The following is a 24,292-nucleotide window of genomic DNA, read 5'->3' on the forward strand; positions in this document are numbered from 1 at the left end:
TTCTTTCTTGACCGTGTGTCTAGATGATCTATCCATTTCTGTAAGTGGGGTGTTAAAGCCCCCTGCAATTACCACATTCTTATCAATAAGGTTGCTTATGTTTATGAGCAATTGTTTTATATATTTGGGGGCTCCGGTATTCGGCACATAGACATTTATAATTGTTAGCTCTTCCTGATGGATAGACCCTGTAACTATTATTTAATGTCCTTCATCTCTTGTTACAGCCTTTAAAGTCGAGTTTGTCTGATATATGTATGGCTACTCCAGCTTTCTTTTGGCTTCCAGTCGCATGATAAATAGTTCTCCATCCCCTCACTCTCAAGCTAAAGGTGTCCTCAGGTCTAAAATGAGTCTCTTGTAGACAGCAAATAGATGGGCCTTGTTTTTTTATCCATTCTGATACCCTATGTCTTTTGGTTAGCACATTTAATCCATTTACATTCAGTGTTATTATAGAAAGATACGGGTTTAGAGTCATTGTGAGGTCTGTATGTTTAATGCTTGTAGTGATGTCTCCGGTACTTTGTCTCACAGGGTCCCCCTTAGGATCTCTTGTAGGGCTGGTTTAGTGGTGACAAATTCCTTCAGTTTTTGTTTGTTTGGGAAGACCTTAATCTCTCCTTCTATTCTAAATGACAGACTTGCTGGGTAAAGGATTCTTGGCTGCATAGTTTTTCTGTCTAGCACCCTGAAATTCTCGTGCCAATTCTTTCTGGCCTGCCAAGTTTCAAAAGAGAGATCAGTCACGAGTCTTATAGGTCTCCCTTTATATGTGAGGGCACGTTTACCCCTTGCTGTTTTCAGAATTTTCTCTTTATCCTTGTATTTTGCCAGTTTCACTATGATATGTCGTGCAGAAGATCGATTCAAGTTACATCTGAAGGGAGTTCTCTGTGCCTCTTGGATTTCAATGACTCTTTCCTTCCCCAGTTCAGGGAAGTTCTCAGCTATTATTTCTTCAAGTACCCCTTCAGCACCTTTCCCTCTCTCTTCCTCCTCTGGGATACCAATTATGCGTATATTATTTCTTTTTAGTGTATCACTTAGTTCTCTAATTTTCCCCTCATACTCCTGGATTTTTTTATCTCTCTTTTTCTCAGCTTCCTCTTTTTCCATAACTTTATCTTCTAGTTCACCTATTCTCTCCTCTGCCTCTTCAAGCCGAGCCGTGGTGGTTTCCATTTTGTTATGCATTTCGTTTAAAGCGTTTTTCAGCTCCTCGTGACTGTTCTTTAGTCCCTTGCTCTCTGTATCAAGAGATTCTCTGCTGTCCTGTATACTGTTTTCAAGCCCAGCGATTAATTTGATGACTATTATTCTAAATTCACTTTCTGTTATATTATTTAAATCGTTTTTGATCAGCTCATTAGCTGTTGTTATTTCCTGGAGATTCTTCTGAGGGGAATTCTTCCGCTTGGTCATTTTGGATAGTCCCTGGCGTGGTGAGGACCTGCAGGGCACTTCCCCTGTGCTGTGGTGTATAACTGGAGTTGGTGGGCGGGGCCGCAGTCAGACCTGATGTCTGCCCCCAACCCTCCACTGGCGCCACAGTCAGACTGGTGTGTGCCTTCTCTTCCCCTCTCCTAGGGGCGGGATTCACTGTGGGGTGGTGTGGCCCGTCTGGGCTACTTGCACACTGCCAGGCTTGTGATGCTGGGGATCTGGCGTATTAGCTGGGGTGGGTAGGCAAGGTGCACAGGGGCAGGAGGGGCAGGCTTAGATCGCTTCTCCTTAGGTGATCCACTTCAGGAGGGGCCCTGTGGCAGCGGGAAGGTGTCAGATCCACTGCCGGAGGTTTGGCTCCGCAGAAGCACAGAGTTGGGTGTTTGCGCGGAGCGAGCAAGTTCCCTGGCAGGAACTGGTTCTCTTTGGGATTTTGGCTGGGGGATGGGCGGGGGAGATGGCGCTGGCGAGCGCCTTTGTTCCCCACCAAACTGAGCTCTGTCATCAGGGGGCTCAGCAGCTCTCCCCCCCCTTGTCCTCCAGCCTTCCCGCTTTCCGAGCAGAGCTGTTAACTTATGACCTCCCAGACGCTAAGTCGCGCTTGTTGTCGGAACACAGTCCGTCAGGCCCCTCCGCTTTTGCAAGCTAGACTCGGGGGCTCTGCTTGGCCGGCGAGCCGCCCCTCCGCTCCGGCTCCCTCCCGCCAGTCCGTGGAGCACGCACCGCCTTGCCACCCTTCCTACCCTCTTCCGTGGGCCTCTCATCTGCGTTTGGCTCCGGCGACTCCATTCTGCTAATCCTCTGGCGGTTTTCTGGGTTATTTAGGCAGGTGTAGGTGGAATCTAAGTGATCAGCAGGACGTGCGGTGAGCCCAGCGTCCTCCTAAGCCGCCATCTTGCAAAAAAAACACTGTTGTTGTTTACATTTAATGAGCCTTATTGTTACAGCAGTTTTAAGTTCACAGCAAAACATAATAGAAAATACAGAGAGTCTCCATATACCATACCATGCTCCCGTACACGCCTAGCCTCCCCTGTTGTCAACATCTTGCACGACAGTGGTCCATTTTGAGTAGTATGTTTTCTTCAGTTCCTTTGTTTAGTTCTGAGTGAGAGAGCATGCATGCGTGTGAGCAGCAAAGGGGCAGAGAGAGAGAGGAGAAAGAATCGTGTGCTGTCAGCACAGAGCCTGAGGCAGGACTTGGTCCCATGAACTGTGAGATCATGACCTGAGCTCAGATCCAGACTTGGACGCTGAACCAACTGAGCCACCCAGGCACCCTGACAACAGTGGTGTGTTTTATACGCACACTAACTCATCATTTTCAGGCAAAGTCTCTAATTTGCGTTAGTGTTCAGCCTTGGTGTTATACATTCTATGAGTTTTAACAAATGTGTAATGATGTGAATCCACCTTTGTTGTATCATGTGAAAGAGTTTCACTGCCTTCAAGGTCCTCTCTGCTGTGCCCCTTTATCCCTACATTCACCCCAACCCTTACCTCCATAGTCTTGCTCTTTCCAGAGTGTCATATACTAAGAATCATACAGTGGGCATCTTGAATGTTTAGAAGATTAAAATTCCCCGGTAATTGAATGTAGGCATTCAAGATATTCTTTGCCCTTGGTTTTGTTTTGTTGCTCATCAGTAGAGGATCTGATGATACATACCTTCCATGAAGAAAAGCATGATTTCTCTAGATGTGTGTCACCTAATGGGGAGGGTTGAGAAAAATGACATCATGAACCACTACATAGCATTCACATTGGGATCATCCTCCTCTGTGATGTGCGGTGGGACTAGATAGACTCTCTAGCAATGGAAGGAGACAGTCTCAAGAGGTTAGAACTTTATCAAACTGGAATGCCAAATCCTTCTTACTTACCTTGCCATTGGAAATAAGGCCAGGGAGAGTCTGTTTGCCATGGTTTGGCCATGCTGCAAAGTACAATAGCTATAGAGCACACTTTGTGAGGGGGTGTTTCATCCTAAAACTGAACAGTCTGTACTGAAGGGCTGGGGAAGTTCTGCCGTGTTACAGCAAAATAAATATACTCTCTTTTAACTCCTCTAGTAGTGGAAGTCCAGAAAAATCATGCTAGTTTCAGTTTGACATTGTCAGCTTAGGATAATCATTCTCCTAACGATACCACTTTCCTTCAGTGTCATAGAGTCAGTCAGTGATGGTCATTGTAAACATCAGTTTACCTGTAGGTGTCACATTCTGATAAAACCCATTCTTGCCTTTGGTCAATATAGAGGAGAAAGTAAGATTTCTTAGTGCTTTAAGCCTACCAATGGTATAATTACCATTCAGTGTAGTGTGGTTTCCAGGTGTGGTCCCAAACGAATACTTTTGAACAAATCATTAGCCATACACTTGTAAGTTCCTATATTTTTCCATTGTTGATTAAACATGTATTTTGCTTTTTTCTTTAGGAACAGATAAGAATTCCGAGGAAGACTCTATAACCAGGTAGGGTTTTTATGCATTTGTAATCATGACATTTATTGGGGCACCTGGGTGGCTCAGTCGGTTAAGGGTGTGACTCTTGATTTCAACTCGGGTTTGTGAGTTCAAGCCCCACGTCGGGTTTTGCGCTGACAGCCTCCTTGGGATATCTTTCCCTCTTTCTGTGTGCACTCATTCTCACAGTATAAAGGAATGGAATGAAATGAAACGGAAAATGGAAGGAAAGGAAAGGAAATGAATGAACTGAAAGTTATGTGTTTCCTAAGGGAACGCAGAGAACAAAAGCAGTTGTTGGGTCTTCTACCCTTGACTGGACATTATATCATATGCATAACATCTGTTAAGTTATATAGTCATTGCATAGCTTTTCAAGTAGCTGTGTTATTGTAGCCTACTTTTAATTACTCTGGCAACTGTGGTTCAGGGAGGTTGATTACTTGCTCCATGATTCCATAGTCAGCCTGTGTAGCTTCCACATCTATTCTCTGGTTCCTCAGCAGCACTGAGATGAAGATACAGATCCTAGGACAGATCAACTCAGAATGTCAAAGGTAATGGTGTCGGAACTCTATTTTAGGGTTTTCTTAAGAAACCAGGTTAGTCCAAGCATTTGCCCTTATATGTTTGACCACTAGCGCTAACAAAAGTAATCAGTGTAGTGGTAACTAGTCCCTTCTTTTTACCATCAGAGATTTTAGGGTGGATGTCAGCTATGGCCATGGTGTCACGCTTTATACATAATAAGCAAGATCTAGTCAGGCAGCTCCTTAGATGTGGTGATATCCCCTCTTCTTGAGACATGAGTTTTCTGTAAGGGAAGGATATCTAGTTGTAGACCATGTTACATTAATTAAATTCAGCCTCAATTTCGAGGATATTGCTCTATGATTCTCTGTTGCCTAGGTTCCCAGTCTGGTTTCCTTTTGGGCTAGTACCCTTGACTAGTTCTAGGAAACTTTCTTTTTTTCGAGATTTCTTTCCCCATGACTTTTCTGTACTGTGTTTTGGCCTTTTTACTTTCTTCTCTGGTTTTCTTGGTATTTCTTCCCCCCCCCCCCATTAACTTTTCCACTTCTGCCAGCTAAGGACTCTCCATTTGTCCAGGCCAAATCAAAAGTACTTAGGATCTCAATATGTAGGTAACCTCAGAGATTACTTCATCAAAATACCCTCTGGTACTTCAACCTATGTTTAACCTCCTTGCCCAATGGTTGTTTACGTGGAGAGTTTGAAACTCAAAAGAGATTGAAGTGACCTATTTGGATATGATAAGTGACAGAAATGAGATTTAAATTCGGGTTTTGTTTTCTTTCTTTTCTTTCTTTCTTTCTTTCTTTCTCTCTTCCTTTCTTTGTTTTTTGTCTTCATCTTGCAGGCAAATGTCTTAATAGAAAGCTGGGGAGCGGGTCTAATGAATACAATGAAGGATGGTAAGAATCGAATTAGCAGAGGAGATCAGGTTTCAAGAAGAACAACACTGAGTTGGATAGGAATAAGAGTTTTGGAAAAGATGTCAGAAGATGGGGGTTTATGCCAAGTGACATAAAGATGAATGACAGGAATGAAGGACCCAGGATCAGGGGAGTTGTTTAGAAAGGCATATTCAAATAGAGAGTTCAAGAGGGTCGTGACCAGGTTTCTGCTTGTGTGTGTGTTGGTTTCATTGAAGGTGCGAGCATACCTCAGATTTTCTGATGAGAGAGATTAAAAATCATTTGAGCTGCTGGGAAGAGTCTGTTTACAGCAAAGAGAAATATGATATCCTCTACTTCCACCCCCACTTAGGGAGGAAGGCTTAGATCCCCTCAAGGAATTGCGGGTGGGGGGGTGGAGATTCTGAACTACAGAGATGTATGGCCCAAGACAAACTGTCCCCTCACTCCACCTCTTTTCCTAAATCTGTGATGCCCTTCCCATGTACCTGTAGGGCTAGGCAGGGGTCGGACTGACTTGTCAAATCAGTAGGGGAGCTTCATCTGGATAGGTGATAACATGCCTATGTTGAGGTGACTGTGTGGATGACTGAGACTCCCAATTAGCTTGTTCTCCAGGAGCAGGACATGGCTCCTACCCTCGGTCATTTGAGCCCATCCTTGTTGTAGGAGTCTGTGCCTTCATAGGCTAAAGATTGAAAGGTTGGAGAATGTCACTGAACCGTGCCAAAGAGTGATGGAGGAGTGGGAGCTCATAGGGAAGAAAGTATTCAGGCAGCATAGAGAGAAATGGAGGCACAACTACCAGGACCATTTTGATCGCAGTCTCTCTCCTTGGGTAGCTGAATGCCCCTGAAGGCTTGGAAGGTCTTGCTAGTTCTTATGGACCTCAATAAGGCAAGACCAGTGTAGGAACAAAGTTGGCCTTGGGAACTTTTAATCTTTTAATCTCCAGTTAGTACTTCCACTCATAACATAGAAACCTTCACTTTGGTATATTTACTTAAACGGAGGTCTCCCTGACACACAATGTAATGTGTGATGCAACAACTCTGGATGTTCCACCATGCTCGCCATGAGTGTCGCTCCCATCTGTTAATGTAGAATGCTATTACGATATCACTGACTAGATTCTCTATGGCGTACCTTTGAGCCTTGTGATTTATTTACTCTGTAACTGGAACCATGAACTTCCCTTTCCCCTTCACCCATTTTGTCCATCCCCCCTCTTCACCTCCCTCCTGGCAACAGTCAATTCTCTTTATTTATGGGTCTGTTTCTGCTTTTTCTCTGTTTGTTCATTTGTTCCCATTTTTAGATTCTACATAGAAGTGAAATCATATAGGATTTGTCTTTCTCTGTCTGACTTATTTCACTTAGCCTCATACCATCTAGGTATGTCCATGATGTTGCAGATGGCAACATCTCATTCTGGTTTATAGCTGCGTAATATTCCATTGTGTGTGTGTATGTGTTTGTGTGTGTGTGGTCTGTTCATGTATTGGCGGACACTTGGGTTGCTTCCATATCTTGTCTATTGTCAATAATGCTATAATAAAGATAGGGGTGCATATATCGTTTCAAATTAGTATTTCCATTTCCCTTGGGTAAATCAATACCCAGTAGTGGAATTACTGGATCCTATGGTATTTGTATTTTTAATTTGTTGAGGCCCCTCCATACTGGCTTTCGCTTTGGCGATACCAATTTGCATCCCATGACCAGTGCACAAGGGTTGTTTTGTTTTTCTCCACACCCTGAGCAACACTTGTTCTTTCCTGTGTGTTGAAACTGAGCCATTCTGACAGATGTGAGGTGAGAAGTCATTGTGGTAACTTTTATACATTTAATTTTCAACCATTTCAGGGAATTCCCTGCCTGTCACACTTGGTTATGGAAACTCAGACTGGGTCTTTCCTGGAGCTTTCACAGGTTAGGAAAGGTGGAGGCAAAATAGAGAACTGAAAGCTTTTTTAAAACAGGGTCCAAAGTATGAAAGACCTGTACCCTGGAAACCGTAAAACACTGATGAAAGAAATTGAAGATGACAGAAAGAAAGAGAAAGACATCCGATGCTCACAGATGGGAAGAATACATATTTTTAAAGTGTCGGCACTACCCAAAGCGGTCTACCGATGTAATGCAATCCCGGTCAACATACCAACAGCATTTGCCACAGAGCTAGACAAACAATCCTAAAGGTTGTATAGAACCACAAAAAACCTTGAATGGCCAAAGCAATATTGCAAAAGAGGAAAACTGGAGGTATCACAATCTCAGATTTCAAGTTTTATTCCAAAGCTGTAGTCCTCCAAACAGTATGGTGGGTACTGGTGTAAAAAATGGCCACACAGCTCAATGGAATAGAACCGAAAACCCAGAAAGAAATCCACAACTGTATGGTCAGTTAATCTTCCACAAACAGGAAAGACTATCCAGTGGGGAAAAGGCAGTCTCTTCACCAAATGGTGTTGGGAACACTGGACAAGCCACATGCCAAAGGATGAACCTGGACCAATTTCTTTACCATAGACAGAAATAAACTCAAAATGAATTAAAGACCTAAGTGTGAGACCTGAAACCATAAAAAATCCTTGAAGAGAGCACAGGCCGTCATTTCTCTGATGTTTGGCTGTAGCAACATTTTACTAGTTATGTCTCCTGAGCCAAGGGAAACGAAGCAAGAACAAACTATGGGGACTACATCAAACTACAAAGCTTTTGCACAGTGAAGGAAACTGTCAAAACTAAAAGGCAACCTCTGGGATGGGAGAACATATTTGCAAATGTTTTGCAAATCCTGTAAAGGGTTAGTATCCTCAATGTATAAAAACTTGATACAAGTCAACATCCCCCCTCCAAAAAAGCCCAGTTTAAAGATGAGCAGAAGACATAACCAGACATTTTCCCAAAGACAACATGCAGATGGTCAACAGACACATGAAAAGATGCTCCCCAAAACAACATCGAGAGACCACGTTCACACCTGTCAGAATGGCTAAACTCCAAGACACAAGAAGCAAGTGTTTGTGAGGATGTGGAGGCAAAGGAAACCTCTGGCACTGTTGGTGGAAATGCAAATGGGTGAGGCCCCTGTGGAAAACAGTATGGAGGTTCCTCAAACAAAAATTACAAACAGAACTATCCTATGATCCAGTAATTGCACTACTGGATACTACCCAGAAGAATACAAAAACTCGAATTCCATGGGACACATGCACCCCTGTGTTTATTGCAGCATTATTTCCAATAGGCAGTGCAAGCGTCCATGGACAGACGAGTGAACGAAGAAGAAGTCCTATATGTATGTATGTGTGTGTATATGTGTATACACACACACACACACACACACACACTGGAATATTACTCAACCATAAAACAAGGAAATCTTGTCATTTGCAATGACCTGGTTGGAGCCCGAGAGTAGTATGGTAAGCAAAGTCAGGGAAAGAAAAATACCATATGATTTTACTCATGTAGCACTTAAGAAACAACAAATGAGCAAAGGGAGAAAAAAAAAAGGGAGAGACAAACTAAGAAATAGGATCTTAACTGCAGAGAACAAACAGATGGTTCCCAGAGAAGAGGTGAGTGGTGGGAGGGGTGAAAGAGGTGATGGGGATGAAGGAGTGCCCTTGTCATGATGAGCACAGGGTGAGTATGGAGTTGGTGAATCGCTATATTCATAAACTCATATAACACTGGATGTTACTATTACTGGAATTAAAGTAAAACGTAATGAAAACAACAGAGGCCAACGTTTAATTATACCAAGAAACTTCGTTGAAGAAACAGATAGCTGACCTTTCCCTTAATTTTTGAAATTTTGTTTTTCAATAAATGAACGTGTTTTTGTTGCATATTTTTGCTCTAAAGGCTTTCCGACAAACCTGGTCCTGATGATTCATGGCCTACATCAGCTAGCCAAGACTTCGATTTTGGTACCGAGGTAAAGTACCCTCCTGTGAAACTCACTTTCCTGCTCTGAATTTAGTTTTCTTCCTTATTTACTCTGAAAATTTACACAGTAGCCTGTGTATCATCATTTTATGTGTGTAACGGAAAGTTAGCAAGAACAAACCACTTTACAGATACATGACGCGTTGAATGTTTTGTTTTGTTTTGTTTTCCTTTGGTAAATCCTAGAGGTGGAAGCTGATCAAAGAATGGGCTGGAAAATATATAATGACCGTGAAATTATATTGGGAAAAGCTTTCCCATAATGGAGGAAATATGACATTTGGTTAAGGGTAAGGATTCTCACTGTGATACTAACATGACTGATAATACTCCTGCCTAAATGAAATCTTATTGGATCCAAGTATCTATTGTAGGTTCCCCTCCGCCCCAGGCAATTTTTCTTTTGGTGAGATACAGGATTTTCTTTTGTCTCTATCCTTTGTTCTACATTTAGACTAAAATAATATTAGAAAATGTAGACATTTAGATGTTTACATTATTTCTCAACATTTACCTTACAAAAGTGTTCCCCTATATTTTTGAAATAACTCCACGAAGAGTAAGTGACAATCGTGCATCTCCCTGAAGAATACGTATTTTGCTGAAAAGAGTAGCTCTATGAGCAGAGGCTCTTCATAGCCAAGTTGTCAAATTTCTAATTTCAGAAATCTTTCCTATTCTAGCTTTTAAAACAATCTCCTCCTAGTCCTTGTGTCAGATTCTAAAATTTAAAGTTTCAGACATCTGATATTTATTTAAATATTCATTTCAAAGCCCCTAAATCATTATAAGCTACTGGAGGTTAGGAAGCATACTTGTTTGACTCCTGGAGCTCCTAGAATAAAGTCTTGCTTGGAAGAAGCAATGTCATAGTTTTTGAATGTGAATAAATGAGTAGGGAAATGGAATTCCGTAGAATGGAATTTGTAAGTGACGAAATACACATGATATGTCACAATTAAATATGTGAATTTAAAAAGTAAGGCTTCAGTTTATATTCCGTTTTGGTGTTTTATATGTAAAAACGCAAATGAATTATATTGAGGAAATCAGGAGTTGCATAAGAAAGAAGGTTACAGTATATTTTTAGTATCCTCTCGTTGTGAACTTAGAATTGCAGAGAAAAACTCCTCAGCCTTTGTTTTGTTAACCCCATCTGTGTCCCATTACATACATCCTTTGAAGGTTCACATTTCTTCCTAGAATTCTCATTCCCAATTCTTTCTCCATAGTGAAAGTTGATGTGTTAGGAACCTTTCTTGTTCTGTTCTTTTCTTAGTGTAGTATTAATTTGTAGCTCTTAGGAAGTGATAGATGCCAGTAATTGAACAATTTATTTTAGAGTGAAAAAAATTAAATTCTTCATTACAGTATTTATAACTAGATAGCTGTAGAGTGATAAAAGTCAGCATTATTAGGAGTATTCTGTGAATCAAAGACTGTTTTATGTACACATCATATATATATGTATATATATATACATATACATATATGCATATATATACATATACATATACATATATGCATATATATACACACATATAACTTTAAAAGGGTTAAAAGAGACTATTGTCCATAGTATATTCCCAATCCTACCTATGTACCTGTTGAAAAATGTGTGTTGTTTCCACTTACCTTATTTTGCTCACATTTTTCCTTTTCTTCCTTGTCTTATCTCATGCTTGATTGATTGGTCATGTCTTATTTTTTTTTTCCTTTTTTCCTCTTCTCCCCCCATGCTTTTTAAGGTATTTTTTTTAATTTTTTAAGTTTATTTTTTGGAGAGAGAGAGAAAGAGAGAGAGAGAGAGAGAGAGCTAGCAGGGTAGGGGCAGGGACAAAGGGAGACACAGAATCCAAAGCACACTCAGGCTCTGAGCTGTCAACACAGAGCTCAATGTGGGGCTCAAACCCACAATCCATGAGAACATGACTCATGAGCTGAAGGTGGACGCTGAACTGACTGAGCCACCTACGTGTTCCCACCACCATGCTCTTTTTTAATCGTTTACCCCTAGCCTAATGTTTCCTTGCAGAAACCATTTCTTTCGTGTCTCTTCTTTTAGTACATCACTTTCTGCCAACTCCATTGTCAACATACTGGTTATGGAATTCTACTGTCTGTGTGTGGTTTTCGTCCATGACTCATTGCCCCACAAGGTTTCTTATTCTTTTTTTCTCTATCCTGGAAGGAGGTGAGCTAAATGTTTTTGTAATGTTTGTATTTCTCTTAGAAAGGGAGGGAGAGAGGGAAAGAATGAGCAAGTGCTCGTTGTTGTGATCTGAAAATATGCAAGGTATGATCTCAGTCCTTTTATATTTGTGGAGGGCTGTTTTGTGACCCAGGATGTCATTGATATTGGAGAATGTTCTATGTGCACTTAAGAAGAATGTGCATTCTACTGCTGTTAAATGAAAAGATCTCACTACATCTGTATTGATATCCATGTATATACATGTATATGTTAAGTCCAATATATATCTGTGTATATCTGAATACATCTGGTCCAATGACACATTGGATCTGTGTTTCCTTACTGATTTTCTACCTTGGTGATCCGCCTATTGCCATGCGTGGAGTCTTAAAGTCGGCTACAATCATGGTATTTGTGTGTATACATTTATTCATGTTTGTGATGAATGGATTCATCTATGTGGGCCTTTCACTTTGGGGACATAAACATTTGCAATTGTTAGCTCCTCTTGATGGATAGACCCCTTAATTATGATAAAATGCCCTTCTGAATCTGTTACTACAGTCTTTGGCTTAAAATCTAGTCTGTCTGGTGGAAGTATGGCAACTCCAGCTTTCTTTCGACTTCTAGTAGCATGATAGGTGGCTCCCATTACCTTCACTTTGAATCTGGAGGTGTCCTGGGGTCTAAAATCAGTGTCTTGTTGACAGCATATAGATGGATCTTGTTCTTTGGTTTTGTTTTGTGTTTTATCCATTCTGATTCCCTGTGTCTTTTGATTGGGGCATTGAGTGTGTTCACATTCAGAGTGATTAGTGAAAGATACGGATTTAGTGTCATTGTGTTATCTGAAGGTTTCATGCTTTAGGTGAGGCCTCTGGTCCTTTGTAGTCTCTGCTGCTTTCCACTCACAGAGTGGCCCCTTAGGATCTCCTGCAGGGCTGGTTTAGTGGTCATGAACTCCATTAGGTTTTGTCTGTCTGGGAAAGCCTTTGTCTCCCTTTCTATTCTAAATGACAGCCTTGCTGGGGAAAGGATTCTTCGCTGCATATGTTCCCATTCAGCACATTGACCGTTTCCTACCCCTCCCTTCTGCCCTGCCAAGTTTCATGGGACAGGTCTGCTGCTACCCTTATGTGTCTTCCCTTGTAGGTAAGTAAGACCCGTTTGTCCCTAGCTGCTTTCAAAATTCTCTCTTTATCTTTGTAGTTTTCCGGTTTCGCTATGACATGTCGTGGTGTTGACCTGGTTTTGTTGATTTGGAAGGGAATTCTCTGTGCCTCCAGGACTTGGATGCCTGTTTCCTTCCCCAGATGAGGGAAGTTCTCAGCTCTAAGTTGTTCAAATAAACCTTCTGCCCCTTTCTCTCACTCTTCTTCTTCTGGGACTCCTGTGATGTGGCTATTATTTCATCTCACCGAATCACTTAGGTCTCTGGTACCTGCCTCATAGTCTAGTAATTTCCTTTCTTTCTTTTCTCTGCTTCATCTTTGTCCATAATTGTATCTTCTATTTCACCTATTCTGTCTGCTGCTTCTCCCATCCTTGCTGTCACTGCATCTAGTTTATTTTGTATCTCCTTTACAACATTTCATTTTCAGCATTCATCGTGATGATTCGTTCGTTCCTTGATCTCTGAAGCAGCTTGGTTTCAAGCCCAGCTATGAGTCTTCTGAGTGTTATTCCAAAACCTTGATGAGATATATGGTTTCTGTCTCTTTCGAGCACTTCTCTGGCTGTCTTTCTTCCTGTAATTTTTTTTTTTTGAGGAGAATTCTTCTGATTTGTCGTTTTGGCTAGTTTCCTGTCCTTTATGTGTTTTACTAGCTTGTTCTGTGTCCCATACCTGCGAGTACTACCATATTACAAAGGGGTCCTACACTCTCCAGGGCCTGACAGTTGAACACGTGTTTTTGGAGGGTGTCGTGTGCACTCTGTTGGTGCGTCTTTGGCTGCTTTTCTCGCTACTTGGAGTGGTGGTTTGGGCCTTCCACCAGGTGTGCTTTGATTTGTTTGTTGAAGTAATCCTGGAAAAAAGGAGAAGAGGGTGGTGAAGAATCCTTAGCCCAAACAAGAGAGAAATGACAGGAGTGGGGAAAAAAGACCAGGCAGTGACTCAAAGGAGCTGTAGGGCTTAATCAAGAAAGAGAGGGATGAAAATGAAGAAGGAGACCTGGAAAAGTATAGAGAATGTGCCCGATGAAACCAACAAACAAAGAACCGAACAGAAGAACAAAGGGAAAATATAAATATATATAAATAGCTTTGACCCAAAGTCAACCCGAGACTACTGGGTTGATTCCCAAGGGAGAAGAGGAAAGAGGAGAGTAGAAAGAGAAAAAAGGGAAAAGAGAAGAAAGGGAAAGAAAAGGAAAGAAAAGATGGGCGCCTGGGTGGCTCAGTTGGTGAAGCCTCTGACTCTTGAATTTGGCCCAGGTCATGTTGTCGCTGTAGGTGAGTTCGAAACACCCATCAGGCTCTGCAGTGAGAGCATGGATCCTGCTCGGATTCTCTCTCTCTCCCTCTGTCGGCACCTCTCCTGCTTGATCACTGTCTCTCTCTCTCTCTCTCAAAATAAAGAAATAAGCATTAAAAATGAAAAGAAAGAAAGAATAATAATTCAAATGAAGACAAACAAACAAACAAACAAAGATAGAAAACGAGAGGAGCATTGTCTATTGGTGCCTGGGACTGGTGGCTGTGCTGGTCTAGGGGAGGGGCTGTCTGGTCCCATTAGTGTCAGTCTCACTCCCATAGAGAAGCAGTTACCAAGCACAGAGAGGCAGGGTTTGGTGTAATGGGCCTGGCTCCACTGAGGCTCACTGTCCGTTCCCTGAAGCCCCACGATATTGGTCATGGGGAGAGAAATGGCGACACCCCAATCTCTCCTGCCCACACGAGGTGTCTCAAAACTCACTGTTCAGGCCATCCTCACAGAATAGCCTGGGGGGCCAGCTTGCCTTGCTGCACAGTCTCCTGTGCTCCCTGAGCGCTGAGCTGGGATTCAAAACCCTGTAGGATCCCGCTTTGCTCAGACCTGGTTCTGGAGTAGCGCCACTCTGCGCAGTGGACAAAGGGCCTCTGGCTCGTGCCTGCAGGTTCTTTTTCCCTTGGGGAGGACAATACCTCCTCTTTCCACCATACTCAAGGTGTTCTCTCCCAGTGTTGCCCTGAGAGCCTAGGGGCGGCTCCCTCCCCACCAGGCATGGGAGGTGGCAGCTCTGGTCTAGAGAAAGTCTGGCAACCTTGAAAATTCTGTTTTTTAGCTCCTCAGGCTGTTTTGCAAAGTGGAAACTGGCTCTCTGGACATCTCCTTGTCTGTGGTCCGGACAGGTTTTCTCATATCCAAATACACTTCCCACAGCCTCTCTCTCTCTTCCTTTTGTTTCTCCACCAAAGGGCTTCCCCCACTCCATGCCTGCGCTGCCCATTTTATTTCTCCCAACTCGCATACACACCCTTCTGTCCTGCCAAGCTGTCTCTTTGCACCTGTGGAGATTTTCCTGTCCCTCTGCAGCCTGTGTTGCTGGTATTCCAAGTGTTGTGACCTCAATACTGCTGTGTTTGAGGGACAAGGGAAACGCTGATCCCCCTCCTCTGCCATCTTAACTCCTCCCGCCTCCTTTTACTTTCCTTTTCACAATTTCACAGTTCTGTGTAGGATTGCATTATTCTATCAGTTTAATATGTTTTATAGATATTTACGATGGCCTTTTCTTACTTGAACTTCATTGATCTCAATTTTCTTTTTGTTTTTTTAAAGTTTATTCATTTATTAATTGGAGAGAGAGAGACAGAGAGAGCACACGTGGGGAGGGGTAGAGAGACAGAGGGTGAGAGAGAAAATCCCAAGCAGACCCTGCACTGTCAGTGCGGAACCAGACGGGGGGCTTGAACCCTTGAACTCTGAGATCATGACTGGAGCCAAAATCAAGAGTCAGGTGCTAACTGAATGAGGCATTCAGGCGGCCCTAACATTTTCTTTGGAAGTCCCCTGGGCACTTTAAATTTAATATGCCCTAGTTTCAAGACATTGTTTCTGACTCTTTCCCTTTCCTCTTTCCTGACTGTAATCTGCTCTGTCCTTTTGTTCCCTAGCCTCAAAAATAGCAGCCCTGAAACAGGAAAAGTCCTGGACTCCGAACTCCCCTGAAATGACCGCATCCAGTCACTCACCACATTCGATATTTTGTACCTGCTTACCATTTTTCATATGTTATTCCCGTAATTCACTCGCTCACCTATAATTTTGCAGTTCTCTTCTGGTTTTGCTTCCTTTATGTTCATCCTACATTGCTGCCAGAGTGACCTTTCTAAAATATACTTGGCACGATGTCACTCCTCTGCTTATTCAATGGATCCCCATTACCTGAAGGAGAAAATTCATGTTCTAGCATAACACTGCTCTTTTTTCTTTCTTTCTTTTTTTTTTTTTTTTTTGGTTTCGTCCTGATGTTCCAGTAATATCTCTCTATCTATCCCATTCCCAATAACTCTGTTCCAATTTTGCCATATTGCATAGGTGTTGTCACTGACTATATTATTTCATACTTGATCCTTTTGCTCATTCTAGAATGCCCTTCACACCCTCCCTGTGTACTTTTTGTTTCTTTTAAGATACAGCCCTATCTTCCCAGCATTTGCTGACCTTCCCAAATGTAAGTGTTTTCTCCTTTGTGCGTTCACTGTACGTTATTTACTTCCCTTGCAGAACTAGTGGATGGTATTTTCCTGTCCTTACCTGTTTTCATGCATCTCTACCGCTACTAGCATATAGAACAGACTCTGTCTTTTATTTATATTTCCATCTCGTCCCCGGATCGTGGCTATGACTTGACAGATACAGTATGTGCTTGTCTTTCTGAGTGGGTGAGTGCGTGACCAAAGGAATTAATGTGATGTTTTTCTGAAGTTGGGTTTTTGTTTTGTGCTGTTTTTCTAGGAAGGAACAGCAAAGTCAGCAATGGAAGCAAAGCAAGATGGTGTTGGTATTATTGAAAATGTGCCACCGGAGCAAACACTTAATGACAGTTTGACTTCTGCTGGTGGAGTGCATAAAAATTACAGAAGTGGTAAGCTAGTGAATCTCTGTGAGTTGTTTTCCTATGATTAAGTGCCAGTATGAGAAAACTCTGGAAGTATGTAGATGCAAATATATTATCCTTTTTACGTGAAGATGTTTTTCTGTTGCTATCTTTCTTTATAAGTATCCCAAGTACTGCCCCCTTTTGCTTCCGGAAAATCTTGAACCCCCTGAACATCTTTTCTGCTATTGCTTTTATTTTATTGAAATAGTCATGAACGGAGATAGACTTGTGTCTGTGTTTACAATTCATAGTAACACATGTTTTATCTGTAACACATTAATTTATCTGTGACCGTATCCTATAGATATGATGTCAGCATTAGAATTGGGAGAAGAGGAAGATGTAGAATCACCTTCTCTTCCTGAGGTACTGTCTTCTTCTTATTTTTAAGTATAAGCATGGAGGAGTGATGTTAAAACGTCCACGAGGTGCTTTCACTTTGACTTTTGGATAATTAAAATAACATCGCAGTCATACTTGTAGTAATAGAAGTAAAGTAATGATGACCTATTCTAAGGTGACAACTAGGGAAGGAGGTAAAAAGGTCCTGATCTCTTAGGCTCAGGCAGCTGCTGCATAATGCTCCAAGCGCTGTATTTGAAGTCAAAAGACATGCTAGCATCTTGGTTCCGTCACCTCCTAGCCGAGGGACCTTGGAAAAACTTGCTTGAATGCCAATGACCTCGTTCCTAAAAATGGCACTAATACCCACCTCTTGGTTATGTGTAATGAACAAATGTGGCAACGTTTTGTAACCTGTAAAGGGTGCTATAGAAATAGAAGACAAAATGATCACAGTGGCATGTATTGACTTAGTAAATATTGAGGACGCTTTTTTTTTGGTGAATGTTTGTTTATTGTTGAGAGGGGGTGGGGGGACAGAAGATCCGAAGCAGGCTCTGCACTGAGAGCAAGGAGCCCAATGCAGGACTTGAACTCATGAACTGTGAGAACATGAGCTGAGCCAAAGTTGGGCGCCTAATTGACTAAGTCACCCAGGTCCCCCAAGAATACTTGTTTTAAATGTGAAGATGTCTGAAGGCCAATAAAATGGCAGTAGTGTCCAGAAAAGAATGGGAAAGTAGGAATGGGTGTTTGGTTTTCTAATCTGGGGCTATGTGAAGTTCCTGTAATCTCTTAGTGGAGACATCATATAGGTAAACAGTTGACCCTTGAACCAGATGGGTTTGGACTGTGGGAGTCCACTTACACACAGATATTTTTCAGTAAATAGAGTACCATCCTGTAAATGTATTTTCTGTTCCTTATGATTTCTTTTTCTTTTCCTTATTTCTTTTGAGAGAGAGAGTGAGGACAGAGCATGTGGGTAGGTGAGGGCAGGGTGAGAGAGAGAATCTTAAGCCGATTCACACAGCCAGCGCATTTCTTTCTCTTTGATATTAATTGATTTGGCTGCTAATAATTTAAAGTTATCCAATTCTCTAGTTATTAATCTTTAAAAAGTACTCAAATGCACGTGAGTGCTCGTTATAAGGGATGGTCAGCTAAATAGTTTTTAAGGTTTGTAACATTAAAAATCATCTAACTTAATTTCTTGGTCGATTTAACATGTAATGAATTGTTTAGTTCCAAGAACTGAGAAGCTTAAGTTTATGAGTTCATATTTTCCTTCTGTCTTAGGCTAAGGCAAGTTAGTTTTCACTTCTTACAAGAAGTTACAATCCAGTGACTTGGGAACAACTAAACATAGATTGAGAAAGTTAACAGTAAAACTGTAATTATTTTCTCATTTTTCTTTGTCCGTACTTGATTACTTAAGGATAAGGTGTTTTTACAAACATGTATCCTGGCAGAAAATTCATGTGCAAATCCAAACAAGGAAATTAACCATCCGTTTTTGCAACTGCAAAAAGTGACTCAAGAACCAGCAATGGATAAGGAATGTGATAGGGAGCATGATATATCTGTATATTCAAGACACGCTTCTATGCAAAACTTTGAGGAAATGTGGATCAAATAAGGCAAATTGGACTGGAAAAAGAGCTTAAAACTCATGACCAGTGAGTGAAAGCAGAAGTTTGGTGAAATTTGTTAACCATACAGCATTCCTACTCATCTTGAAGAAGAACCACCACAGGGTCACTCTAACAAGGAACCAACTGAAAGGAAATACCTTCGAATTGGACAAATACGGAAGAAGATGCATTTGGAGTGTCTGTCTCCGTAGTATTTCAGGCATTTCCTGAACAAAAAGAGCCTAGTCTTGAAAATGTCCTTCTCTCTCATTCATACTCTGGGTCCCCAGAATATGCTTGCCAGTCATCTTCTAAGCTTTCTTTAAATGAAAGCAAATCATCAGGGACATATAAATCAAAACCACACTGAAATATCACCTCACACCGGTCAAGAGTGGCTAAATGAACAAATCGGGAGACTATGGACGCTGGCGAGGATTGTGGAGAAACAAGAACCCTCTTGCATTGTTGGTGGGAATGCAAACTGGTGCAGCCACTCTGGAAAACAGTGTGGAGGTTTCTCAAAAAATGAAAACTAGATCTACCCTATGACCCAGCAATAACACTGCTAGGAATTTGCCCAAGGAATACAGGAGTGCTGATGCGTAGGGGCACTTGTAACCGTGTGTTTATAGCAGCACTTCCTTTTTTTCTTTTTTTTTAACGTTTTTATTTATTTTAGAGACAGAGAGAGACAGAGCATGAGCAGGGGAGGGGCAGAGAGAGAGGGAGACACAGAATCCGAAGCAGGCTTGAGGCTCTGAGCTGTTGGCACAGAGCCTGACGTGGGGCTCGAACCCACAGACTGTGAGATCATGACCTGAGCTGATGTCAGACGTTTAACCGACTGAGCCACCCAGGTGCCCCAATAGCAGCACTTTCAACAATCGCCAAATTATGGAAAGAGCCTAAATGTCCATCACCCGACGAATGGATAAAGAAATTGTGGTTTATAAACACAGTGGAATACTACTTGGCCATGAGAAAGAATGAAATATGGTCTTTTGTAACAACGTGGATGGAACTGGAGAGGGTGACGCTAAGTGAAATAAGTCATACAGAGAAAGACTGATACCATATGTTTTCACTCTTTTGTGGTTCCTGAGAAACTTAACAGAAGACCATGGGGGAGGGGAAGTGAAAAAAAAAAAAAACAACAAAAACTACCTTGGAGAGGGAGACAGCCAAACCATAAGAGACTCTTACAAACTGAGAATAAAGTGAGGATTGATGGGGGATGGGAGGAAAGGAAGGGTGGGTGATGGGCACTGAGGAGGGCACCTGTTGGGATGAACACTGGGTATTGTATGGAAACCAATTTGACAATAAATTTCATATTAAAAAAGAAAGAAATAAAGAAAGAAGAAAGAAAGAAAAGAAAGAACATCAGACTATGAAAATGAGAACAAACCAGACATTGAGCATCTTTTTAACAACAATGAGGATTTTTAAAATGATATAGAAACTTAAAAAAGCAAGGATCCCACTAGTTACATTTAAAGTGAAAGAAGGCCAAGAGTTTGACATTCAAATGGCAATAAATATGGACCAAAATACCACCGATTGTAAATTAGACCTCAGTCTAGTGATTCAGAGAGCCTTTTTGATTTGTGGCTTGCCTGCTGCGATGTGATGAAACGCACGGTTCAAAGAAAAGGGGATGATATTTCTGCTGTCACAAACACGAGAAAACAAAGCAGTACAAGACTTTTTTCCAGAAGCCATTATATGCAGATAATGCCAGTACTCATAAGTATAAAAGTATTGATTCTGAATTAGAAATCGTGAGTTCTTCTTCAGCATCTAGTTTTCCAGCATCTGAAGTATATCTAAGTGAAGACTTACATCAAGATATGCAAAGGTTTAAGAATGAGATAGGCATGTCACAAGTAGAGTTCCTGTCTTTGGAAAGAGAGAAAGTTCAACCTGCAAAAGAGATAGAGGTCCACCTTGCTGTTACTCTTGTTTTTTCTCTTTAGCAATTATCGAATCCATTCTGATTTTCCACTCAAGAGAACAAGAGTGTGCATACAATGGAATTGTCTAAATAAGTACTTGTGTCTGGAAATAGATTATTTCTGCTATCTAACAAATAGGAGTTCAGGAAAACATTCTTATGATTTGTTTTCCTTGAAGTTTCTGTGTCAGTCTTCCAAGTAGTATATGAACTGGGAAACTAACTTAGCTATGTAAGTACCATGTGACCTCATGAACCAGAATAACCATAAAGAAACTGCTTAAAAAACATAATAATCTCCAGGTTTTTTAAAAAAACATATTGGCGTAAATATAAATTGCATTTCCATAAACAATAAAATGGGAAAGAAGCAATAACTAAGAGAAGGAAGATACACAAATGTTCCCAGCTAAGGCAATCTATTTATTGCTTCAGTATGTGTCTGTAGACTCTGGGTCTAGGGTTCTTGCTTGTCTAGCTAGACAGCAGCGGGATGCAGGATTACAATGGGAGAGACGGCTAATGTCCCGGAGAACACAGGAGCCCAGATTAAGGGTCCTTGCTCTGTTTTTATTAGGATCAGAAGGCTTCCAAACGTGGTGATGGACGTGCCCAAAGACACAATCAATCTGTGAACATGAACTCATGGGCATGAGGGAAAGGGGGTTTGAAGATATAGGGTGTTAGGGGGTTGGGTCCATATAAAACAAAATCCTGGCGCCTGGCAGATGGTTGTTAACAGCAGACCTGAGGCAGCTTCTCTGTTTATCTTAGCTAGTCTAGGGGAGAAGAAGGATGCTACCTCAGGATCCACAAGGCACCTTTCTTTTGCTAATTAGCTCCCCTCTGGGCATCTTCACCCTGCAGCCTACCGCCTATAGCCCTATTTACCTGTTTACCTAATTTGGTCCTTCCTTCCTGTGAAAGCAGCTTTCTGCCATAGTACTAAATTGGGGAGTGTGTCCTCCTGCATATCTAATCTGGTTTCCCTCACACACCTTTGTCTTGGAGCCTTTGCCCCGCCCTCTCTCTACTTAGTTACCTAATCTTGTTTACCCAAACTTGGGTGTGAGCATCCTATGGCTTTGTAATTTTTTATGCCTGGTTAACCCATCAGTGCAGGCTCAGGGAATTCCTAAGCTTATTGCCCACAAATATATGCAGTCTCGTCTGCTTTACTCACAATCTTGGAACTTAGAATTTCAACATGACCCCTTTGACATAGGCTTAATACCAGCTATTTGTATGATCACCGCGTTTTTCCCCACATTTTTTAAATCATCATTCTCAGATGTGTCTGTTGAGTCAAACCTTCACTTTATGTTCAATAAAGTATGATACCTTTTGGCCTGTATGATTTTTACCCTGTAGGTAGCATAAACCTTCAGCAAAGCTTCAGTATTGAACTCCAAGGGAGAAAACTGAGTTTTGAGATGTGTGGAGTTTAGAAATAGACAAAACCTAGAGATACCCTCCTTTAGAATAAGTAGCTAATCCCCTCGTCCCCTATCAAGGTATTAATTTACTGTGCCAAAGTCACACTCTTCATGCATCTGATTAACTTAATGAATTTGTGGTCATTTCTCTGAGTCAGCATTCAAGAATTGTATCATCTCTTTTGGCGCCATAAAATGCTAGGTAATGCCACTTTAGGAACTTGGGACCAATCATTTAACCTTTTTGAGTTTTACTCGCGTTATCAGTAGCAAATGGAATTAAAGGTGATCATTACGTTTATACCCTCTCCTTATAAAATGTTATGGTTATTGAATGTGAGATTCGGAGAGCATTACTAATTTCCCAGAATGGCACCCTAACGTCCGTTTCACTTTGTTCCTTTTGTGTTGTGGCAAACTTTGGTTCATAAATTTTAGGGGACACTGTCACTTTTTTTGAGAACCTTAGGATCCCAAAGAAAAAGAATTGTAAAAGGCAGTCAGGGAAAGAATAGCTCCGTGCAGACAGAGGAAAGCTCCCTGTTTTTGTTACTGGAGCACCTCCATGTCCCATGTTTTAAATCTGGCTGTTGTGTAAAACCCAGGTGGTAAGGAGAGAAAAGGACAAATTTTGTCTTTTGTCTTTTTATTTCTTTGTATCTCTTGGTCAGATGGGGTGGGGGTGGGTGGGGAATTCTCGGTAGCAAAGTGTGGATATGAATAAGAGTACAAAATTAAGAAAGCCCTTTTAGAAATATTGGTAAATTCTGCTTTTGTTAATTTCAACAGAAATGAAGCAGAGTTTATAAAAATTACAGTTACTCGTAACGATAAAGTAAACACAAAATATTTTCCTCCATTGAATTTATGACAAACTAAGTGTCAGCTGATAAAATTAATGAAAAAAACTTCTTTTTATTGACTAAAGTAACAATTACCTTTAGTATCCAGTTCCATTAAAGGTTGAAGAGAAAAAGAAGCACAGAGGAAGTGACATGGAAGTATCAGAAAACATACATGATGCTGCGGTTGCTGGATTAATTCCACAAAGACAGAATGGAAAAGCTGATAACCATCAATTGCCTATTACAGAAAAAAAAGATTCTGATAGGTAAGCCTATAGCAATATTTAAATATAGGTAATTGTTATTTTCCTATGCAACAAACTTTTCTAGTTTGAGCTAATGTTCACGATGAACAAATTTCGTATTTTTCGTGGAGATATTTCATCCTACGTGCTAATGAGAAAAATGTAAATACCAACGAGATACCATTTTTTGCGGTCATAGTATTTTATTGAAATAAATAAATATTTATTTTTGCGGTCATAAATATTTTATTGAAAAAATAATCAAAGTTAGGAAATGTGAGGAAAATGACATTCTTAGACACTGTGGCTGGATGAAATTGGTAACTCCTTTTTGAAAGGTGATTTAACGGTGTATTTCAAAATTTCAAATATGTCGGGGCACCTGGGTGGCTCAGTTGGTTAAGCGTCCAACTTCGGCTCAGGTCATGATCTTGCACTTCACGAGCTTGAGCCTTGTGTCAGGCTCTGTGCTAACAGCTCAGAGCCTGGAGCCTGCTTCAGATTCTGTGTCTCCCTCTCTCTCTGCCCCTCCCCTGCTTGTGCTCTGTCTCTGTCACTGTCAAAAATAAATAATATAACATGAGAAAAATATTTCAGGTAGGTCATCCCTTTATTCCAATGGTTTCATTGCCAGGAATGGGTCCTTCTGAATTACGTGACTTCTATAAGCAAGCGCGTGCGCCTGTGTGTGCAAACACACACACACACACACACACACACACACACTGTAAGGGCATTTATTATATATTACATATACAAAATAGGACAGATATATTAAGGTTACTTATATAAATACGTTACATGTATATGTGAAGGATATTTATTATAGCATTCCCATATCAAACCTTTGGAGATAGTCTAAATGTTTATTTACTTATTTTGAGAGACAGACAGAGAATGTGCACACTCAGGAGCCCAAGCATCGAGGGGGGGCAGAGACTGAGAGGGAGAGAGAGAGAGAGAGAGAGAATCCCAAGCAGACTCCACGTTAACAGTGCAGAGGCCAACACAGGGCTCGATCTCACGACCACAAGATCATGACCTGAGCCAACATCAACAGTCGGATGCTCACCAGACTGAGCCACCTATGTGCCCCAGAGATAGGCGAAATATCCATTCGTTAATAAGGAAGTTAAGTTTCACTTCTAAAAATAATGGAATATGTGACCATTATAAAAAATGAATTTAGGTCTATGTGTCCTGATGGTTTAACAAAGTATATTTAAAGCATTTGGCTTGGT

The 24,292-nt window shown here is 41.3% G+C and overlaps 1 protein-coding gene across 9 annotated transcripts in view; it reads left to right on the top strand.

Moving 5' to 3' along the window:
* Nucleotides 1-24,292, top strand: part of LOC125149256 (ankyrin repeat domain-containing protein 26-like) — a 112,094-nt gene that overhangs the window by 26,760 nt on the left and 61,042 nt on the right. For 6 of the 9 annotated variants that reach the window (XM_047828101.1, XM_047828110.1, XM_047828104.1 and 3 more), the window contains 6 exons: nt 3,885-3,921; nt 4,416-4,469; nt 9,228-9,300; nt 16,448-16,577; nt 16,897-16,958; nt 22,906-23,072. In XM_047828101.1, the coding sequence (XP_047684057.1) occupies nt 3,885-3,921; nt 4,416-4,469; nt 9,228-9,300; nt 16,448-16,577; nt 16,897-16,958; nt 22,906-23,072 (523 nt within the window). The remainder of the gene's footprint in view (nt 1-3,884; nt 3,922-4,415; nt 4,470-9,227; nt 9,301-16,447; nt 16,578-16,896; nt 16,959-22,905; nt 23,073-24,292) is intronic. The other 3 variants (XM_047828105.1, XM_047828109.1, XM_047828102.1) reach the window with 2 other exon arrangements.

The sequence above is a fragment of the Prionailurus viverrinus genome, chromosome D3, assembly GCF_022837055.1.
Source record: "Prionailurus viverrinus isolate Anna chromosome D3, UM_Priviv_1.0, whole genome shotgun sequence".
NCBI classification, from domain to species: Eukaryota; Metazoa; Chordata; class Mammalia; order Carnivora; family Felidae; genus Prionailurus; species Prionailurus viverrinus.